At 46.1% G+C, this 7,977-nt stretch overlaps 1 protein-coding gene across 2 annotated transcripts in view; it reads left to right on the top strand.

The window, feature by feature from the left end:
* The first annotated feature begins 11 nt into the window (after positions 1-11).
* Positions 12-7,977, top strand: part of Stim1 (stromal interaction molecule 1) — a 185,816-nt gene continuing 177,850 nt past the window's right edge. For both annotated transcript variants that reach the window (XM_013014119.1, XM_013014118.1), the window contains exon 1: positions 12-752. In XM_013014119.1, the coding sequence (XP_012869573.1) occupies positions 614-752 (139 nt within the window). In that variant the 5' untranslated portion in view covers positions 12-613. The remainder of the gene's footprint in view (positions 753-7,977) is intronic.

Below are 7,977 nucleotides of genomic sequence, written 5' to 3'. Positions count from 1 at the left end.
TGTCGGCCCGCCCGAGAGCCGCTGTCCCGGGCCTGGCCCGTGTGCGTCCGCCTGCTGGAGCGGGGCAGCGCGGGCCCACTGGGCACGGGACTGAGCGAGCGCACTGACCTCGGCCCGGGAGTCTGAGGATCCCGGGCACCTCCGCGCCCCCTGGGGGGCCTGCGGGTCGCACGTTTTCCCTCCGGAGCTTCCGTGGCTCGGACTCCTCCTCGGCGGGGCGAGGTCAGGTGCCTCCGCTTCGCACCTCGTCTCCCTCGCGCTTCCTCCGCCACCCCGGCGGAGCCCGTGCGCCCCTTCCCGCGTCGGCCGGCTGCGGAGCTGACTGCGGCCCCCGCGGCCACCCTGTCCTAACTCTCCGGAAGCGGCCGGAGTGGAGGCCGCCGCCGCCCAAGCCCGGCCCGACCCACACCGTGGGACCCTCTTTGCGCCCAAACTTGGGAAAGCACTTGACCTTTGGCTGTCGGAGGAGGCAGGCCCGCAGGTGGCTGGACAGCTGCGGCGCGGCGAGGGCAGCTTGCCTAGGAACTGTGGGCTGCGCTCCCGGGGCTCCTGGCTTTGCCTCCGGGATCCGAAGGTGTCCACACCAGGCGTATGGTGACTGAGACCGACAGTCATGGAGGTGTGCGCCCGTCTTGCCCTGTGGCTTCTCTGGGGGCTCCTCCTGCACCAGGGCCAGAGCCTCAGCCACAGCCACAGCGAGAAGGCGGCAGGAGCCGGTTCCGGGGCGACTAACGAGGAGTCCACTGCAGCAGGTAAGGCCTTGCTGCGCGGGCCGGACGGAGGCTGGGGGCTTTGACTCACAGCCCAGTGATCTGAAGCGGGCCGTTGGAATCTACATGGATACCCGTGGGTTAGTGGAGGATCCACACATGGCCCTGCCTAGTCCTAGTCTGAGAAGTTTTGTTGTTTTTTATTTTCTTTTTCTGTTTCGTTGCGCTGGCTAATGGTACGTGTATCTCCCGAATAAACTTTCTGCATCCCTCCTCAGAATGCCTTTTGTTGGCGGTGGGAAGCCTTTGGGGGCACATCGCCCTAGCAGATCAGCAAGGCAAGACCCCCCTCAGGACTGGTTGTTTAAAGAATGCCCTGTCCAGATGATACCTTCCTTCCCCCCTCCTCCCCCACCAAGTTTTAGCACTTAGGAGCACGAGTGTGCTGGGGTTGGGGGACTGAGAACATTTGGGTTGGGCCAGCTGTGTTGTGCTTCTTGCCTATCGTTCAGGTGTGCCTTTCTAATCCTTCTTACTATGAGAATCGTAGTCCTTCCCGTCCCTTAAGGAGATCTGCTGTCTCTTAGCTCTGCCCATATGAAATATCAAAGCAGGTCCTTAGATGGAATCCTATTTACCAGTAGGGAGTGAAATGGCCTTTTTTGACTTTGACATAGTATAGTTCTTGGGACCACTTGTTGACTTATTCTGGTTCTTCTGCCAGAGTAGGGAATTCCGTGTTATTTTTCGTATGTCCTGATTTCCTTCCCCTCTACACTTGTGAAGCCTTGTCAGGCATTTGGATCGCTGGTATACGCTTGAAGTAGAAAGGAGCCCTTTTAAAATACAGTTATATAGCAGAACATGTAGTTGATCTTTTCTCAGTTATTTCATCCTGTAACTGATCTGCCCAAAGCTGTGGCCTGAAGAGTGGTATTGTGCAGATGTGTGTGTGTGTGTGTATGTGTGTGTTAGGGAGGGTAGAGGTGGGGGAGGTATAAGTAGGGTGGGGAAAGAGTTTATACTGGATTGTTTTGACATTAAGCAAGCTCAAGTGAGGGAATGTCTCTTTGAGTATCTGCTGATAGAAGTAGGAAAAGGAAGTTCAGGTCTTCATGGGTGAGGTGTCTCATGTATGGATCCAGAGGCTGATATTCGAGGTAGACCTTTTCTTGGGAAGCCCCCCTTTAGTTTCCATGCCTGGGCTGGATATGATTCCATATCCCCCAAGAACAGACTTTCAAATGAGGCTTGTGTACTAATGTAGCACTCAGTCTGTTGAGTTCAAGATAGATCATTCTTGCAAATTAACCTTGCAGTTGCTCAGGCCTCTGAAACCCAGCTCAGAGCTTGGTTTCATTGGACTGTGAAAGGAAAGACAGGTGGAACTGTGAGGTAGGCCCCGAGTAGCATCTCTCTTGTCCCAGTGACAACTATTTTTGCTGATATATATTTTTTAAACTTTTTTTTCTTTTTGTCGGTCGTGGGGCTTGAACTCTGGGCCTGGGCGCTGTCCCTCAGCTCTTCAGCTCAAGGCGAGCGCTCTACCACTTGAGCTACAGCACCACTTTATTTTTTAAATTTTAAAATATGAATGCCTGACAGAGGAGGTGTTTTAGATTTTAGACATGAGCTAAAGGGATGAAGTTTTGAATTTTAGGTATCAGCTGTTAGGAAGTTTGTGTGTGTGTGTGTTTTAAGTTTTACCTAGAGAGTCTGGCATTTCTTAGGAATATTGCAGAGGTTGAGCTTATAGGGACAGCACTCACATCATATTTCAGGGACCTAGCTCTGCTGATTCTACCACCTAGAATCAGCTCATCATCCAGACAACCGTGCTATCCTCTTCAATGCTCCACCACCACCACCACCACTGCTCTTCATGTCACAGCTTTGGGCAGAGATCACAGTAACAGAATGAATGAAACAAGGAAAAATGAACTTTTTCCTCTTTTCCACTCTCTCAGTTCAGAAACTGACTCCTGTTGTTACAATAACAGTGAATTCCAGGGCAGAAAACGTCTTGGACAGAGACTGTAGGAGAATGCTTATGATTTGTGTGGGAACTTGTGTGTCCCCACTGTCGTTCTGGTAGGTTGTCCCTTTCGTTCTTTCTGGGGCTTTGACTCAGACTTACTTTTGTCAAGAGGTGGCTCACAGACCAGGCTCTGCAAAAGGGTTTTGAGGGAAACACTTCTATGCAGCTAGAACCTCTTACAGACTTTTCAATTCCCCTACTTTTGTTTTGTTTTGTGCTTGTTACTAGGGCTTGAACTCAGGACTTTATGCTCATGGTTTGCTTGCTCAGGGACTGTGCTCTACCACTTGAGCCACCCCTTTTTATCTTTAGAACACAGAAGTTGTAACTGCTCCTAAAGCTACCATTTTCTAAGTCATATTTAATATGTGTTGAACATTTCTGTTCAAGTTTTCTATAGAACGTCACAATGTCTCAATTAGAATGTATGGCTAGATAATATATTCCTATTTCTAGGGGTGAAAAAGCTGCGTCCTGTGCTTGGTCTTGTAGGCAAGTCTTCTAATGCTAAGTCTTGGCCTTCTTCCATCCTCTCATGTTCTGTCCTGTTAAAGGAGTGCTAGGTGGGGCCTAGAGAATATTGCTCTTCTTCTGTTAATTAGGCAAGCTCGGTAACACTATAGCTGAGACCCTAGAATAGAGATGCCTTTTTCTCCACTGGAAAGTGTGTTTAGGGGTTCAGAGAATACATTTTTTAGGGGGTGCCATTTCTGGGGCTTGAACTCAGGGCTTGGGTGTTGTCCATGAGCTTTTTTGCTCAAGGTTAGTGTACTTCCACTAGAGCTAGAGCTCCACTTCTGGCATTCTGGTGGTTAATTGGAAAAAAAAGTGTCATGGATTTTCCTGCCCAGGCTGACTTCAAACCATGATCCTCATATCTCAGCCTTCTGAGAAGCTAGGATTACAGGGGTGAGCTACTAGTGCCCAGTGAGACTATATTAAAAACATCAATTAAAAAATATGTTGTACTCATCTATTTCCTTTCAGTCAGTTACAGAATTTGATTTTTTTTTTTTGTCTGTTGTGGGGCCTGAACTAAGCATGGATGCTGCTCCATGGCTCTTCAGCTTAAGGCTAGTGCTCTGCCACTTGAGCCACAGTGCCACATCTGGCTTTTTCTGCTTATGTGGTGCTGAGCAATTGAACGCAGGGCCTTATGTATGCAAGGCAAGCGCTCTACCATTGAGCCACTTTCCCAGCCCAGAATTGGATTTAAAAAAATGTATTGTTTTAGAGGTGATATATAACAGGGTTACCTTTACATATGTCAGGTAATAAGTACATTTCCTTTCTTTTGCATAGTATCATCTATTCTCTTATTCTCTCCGATTCCCTTTCTCCCTACCATCTCAGCTCATGAGTTGTGTGGCAAAATTTGATTTTTAAAAATATTTTTTTCCTTTCTTTTTTAAGCAGGTTAGTATTGTTTATTGGGGCACAGCAAGGTGCCACAAACCTTCCTTCTTTACCGGAATGCAGGTTGTGCACACCACTTTGAAAAAAACTCATTTTAATGTATTTTTTCCTTTTCTTTCTTTCTTATTATTTTTAGCCAATCTTGGGGCTTGAACTCAGGTCCTGGGCACTGTCCCTGAGCTGCTTTTGCTCAAGTCTAGCACTCTACCACTTGAGCCACAGTGCTACTTCTGGCTTTTTCTGTTTATTTGGCACTGAAGAATTGAACCCAGGTCTTCATGCATGCTAGGCAAGCACTCTATCACTGAGCAACATTCTTAGGCCCATCTTTTATTTATTTTTTATGTGGTACGGAGGAATTGAACCCAGGGCCTTATGAATGGTAGGCAAGCTCTCTACCACTAATCCACATTCCCAGCCCCAAAATTTAATTTTTTTGGCTATTAATTTTAACAAAATTTGATTTTTAAAAAAGTTTAGTTGCCCACGAGACCCCCATCTCCAATGTTTCTTAAGATGGCTTGAAATGGATACTTGGAATCTCTGTTAGCCTGTAGGCTCTTTGTCTCTAGAAACTAAAAAACATTTTCTCTTGAATGTGGGTGAGGACTGAGGGATAGCTGCAGTTGTGGCTGCCATTGTTGAGAAGAAGCTGGGCATTGTGGCACTCACCTGTTATCCCAGCTATGACAGGGAGCTAAAATAGGTCCAGGCATGCTTAGGTAGGAGGCAAGACTCTCTAGGAATGTGGCTTAGTGGTAGAGTGCTTGCCTAGCATGCATGAAGACCGGGGTTCGGGTCCTCAGAACCACATACACAGAAAAAGCCAGAAATGGCACTGTGGCTCAAATGGTAGAGTGCCAGCCTTGAGCAGAAGAAGCTCAGGGACAGTGCCCATGCCCCGAGTTCAAGCCCTAGGACTGGCCAAAAAATAAAATAAGTTGAGCGCCAGTGGCTCAAGCCTATAGTCCTAGCTACTCAGGAGGCTGAGATCTGAGGATTGTGGTTCATAGCCAGCCCAGGCAAGAGAGTCTATGATACTCTTATCTCCAGTTAACCACCTGAAAACTGGAAGTGGTAGAGCGCTCACCTTGAGCTGAAGAGCGCAGGGATAGTGCCCAGGCCCAGAGTTCAAGCCTCATGAATGGGGGAAAAAAAAAAGCCAGTGCATAAAAAGGGCTGGAAATAAGGCTTATTAGTAGAACACCTCCCTAGCAAGTGTGAGGCTCTGAGTTTAAAGCCCAGTAATGCCTCCTCAGTTAACAAAACAAAACAAACCACCCAAAAAGATTTAGTTTCAATATTTATGGTAGGCTTGGAGGTATAGTTCAGTGGCAGAGTGCTTGGTTAGCATGCAAAGGCTGTGGGTTTAGTCCCTCATACCAACCTCCTCACCAATACAAATGTTTGTGAAATTCTCTTGCATAAACTCAATACTGTTAAACCCATGACTCTGCTTGAAGACTGTCTTGTTGGGCAGAAGAGAACCCTGACACTTGCTGTCTTTTTTATACTTTCACACTTAGCTGTGCTAAATTGCTTTCTCAGTAAAGAACTGTGCCTGGTGCAGGGCTACACAGGAGGCTGAGATCTGAGGATCTCAGTTCAAAGCCAGCCCAGGCAGGAAAGTCCGTGAGACTCTTATCTCCAGTAAACCACTAGAAAACCAGAAGTGGTGCTGTGGCTCAAGGTGGCGCGCTTGCCTTGAGCTGAAGAGCTCAGGGACAGCGCCCAAGCCCAGCGTTCAAGCCCCACGACTGACAAAAAAAAAAAAACAAAAAACAAAAAACAAACTGTGCCTGGCTACTACTTTAGTGCCTACATTTCTGAGGATGACTTGAAATGGGTACTTGGAACCCCTGTTACTCTGTAGGCTCATTGCTTCTAGAAACTAAAAAATATTTTCTGTAGAGTATATGTGAAGATTAAGGAGCATCTGCAGTTGTGGCTGCCATTGTTGGAGTATTGAAAATTTCTAATCAGAAACTGTGGTTTGGTTCATTTAGCTAGAAGCAGGTATGGGAAGATAGGACTCTAGGCAGTGTGTATGGTGCAGGCTAGCTTCTCAATCATCTGATGGAGTGTCAGGCTCGAGCCCTGTCTGCCTACCCAGTTAGTTATTGCTGCCTCCAAGGCTATAAATGGGTTGGCCATCTTGGTAGCTATGCTAATTTTAGCAGAGGGTTGTTCCTAGAACTGGGATGGGGCCAAGAGCAGGTAGGTGGGGCTTGCCTGAAGTTAACACAGCTGGGGAGAGGGACACCCTAATCCTGGAACAGCCTGGATGTATCTGTTTGAAGGCCTCAGCTTTGACAATCACCTTTAGCTGGGTTATTTGATTCAGCAAGCAGAGAACAGTGCCAGCTCATGGCCTATTTACTCAGCAAGTATTTGAGTGACTGCTCTGGGTCAGCTACTATCTATGTTTTCTGTGGAGAGTTAAGGATGAACAAAGCAGATGTCTTCCCTCCTTCCTAGAAGTTCGTATTGTTGGGAAGACAGAAAATAAACACATACATACATGCATATTGTGGTGTGGAAAACAACACAAATGGGAGAAATAGAGATCTAGCATTCAATGTCTAGTAAGGTAGTATCAAAAATAATCTTAACAACCTAACAGTTTTTTGTTGCTTATTATGTGACAGGCACTCTTATCAACAAATGTCTCGTGTGATAGATGTTCTTTTCTTCATTTTATAGTTGAGAAAATGAAGTCATAGTGAGGTTAAAAACTGCCCAAGATTACACAGTTAGTAAAGAGAGTCAGAGACTGAGTCCAGGAAGTCTCCTTACCTCTCCTTCAGCAATTAACCTTTATATCCTGAAACTATCAAAACTTTGTGATAATGCTGTTTTAGGTGTATTGTATGTATACATACATATGTACACACAGAGAAAACTGTGGGAAGCCCAGAGGAACAAGTGACTGTATCTGGGAGAGTTGAGGGAGGCTCTATAGTTTCCCATATCATTTTTCTAAGATCCTGAGGCGATAAAAAATGGCAATTTAGGGCTGGGAAGGTGGCTCAGTGATAGAGTGCTTGCCTTGCACGCATGAGACCCAGGGTTCAATTCCTCAGCACCACATAAGCAGAAAAAGCCGGAAGTGGCACTGTGGCTCAAGTGGTAGAGCACTACCTTGAGCTGAAGAGCTGAGCAACAGTGCCCAGGCCCAGAGTTCAAGCCCTAGGACAGACAAAAAAAAATAGGCCATTTAATTAAAAAGTTAAGAGACTGAAATATCAGTTCAGCCTACTTGTTTTCATGTGTGAGGAAATTGATACTTAGGCATTAAATACAAGTTTCATAGTAGGTTAATGGTAGAACACTAGACTAGACATTTGAATAGGGATCCTGAAGTAGTTACTGAGTTTATAAGTGAGAAAAATGGATGTTGCTTGCTTTGTACTGTGGAAGAAACTTAGGTCTACCAAAGAAATCTGAGTCTTGTAGGGCCATATATATTTAGGAAATAATAAATATAATGTAATGCCTAAGCTTATTGAAATGTAGGCAAAGGGCTGAAAGAGGTTTATATGGGCTGAGCTAGGCTAACATGGCTAAGGAGGGCTTTTTTAGAATGAGAGGTTAGGTGAAGGCAGAAGAGAATCAGGAGTCAGTCAGGTATTGTAGATGTCTGGAGTTACTAGTATCATCATATGGTATCTCACTGTTTAGTGGCTGGTAACTGAGCAGAATTACTTCACTGTTAGCTAGCTACCTCACATGAGTACCTGCAGGTGGGATGGTTGCAGTCATGTGTAATTTAGTGGTGATTCTAATAATTACCTCAATTTTTTTTTTTTTTTT

The sequence above is a fragment of the Dipodomys ordii genome, unplaced genomic scaffold, assembly GCF_000151885.1.
Source record: "Dipodomys ordii isolate 6190 unplaced genomic scaffold, Dord_2.0 Scaffold22, whole genome shotgun sequence".
Classification (NCBI taxonomy): domain Eukaryota; kingdom Metazoa; phylum Chordata; class Mammalia; order Rodentia; family Heteromyidae; genus Dipodomys; species Dipodomys ordii.
This window is presented reverse-complemented; position numbering and strand designations above follow the sequence as displayed.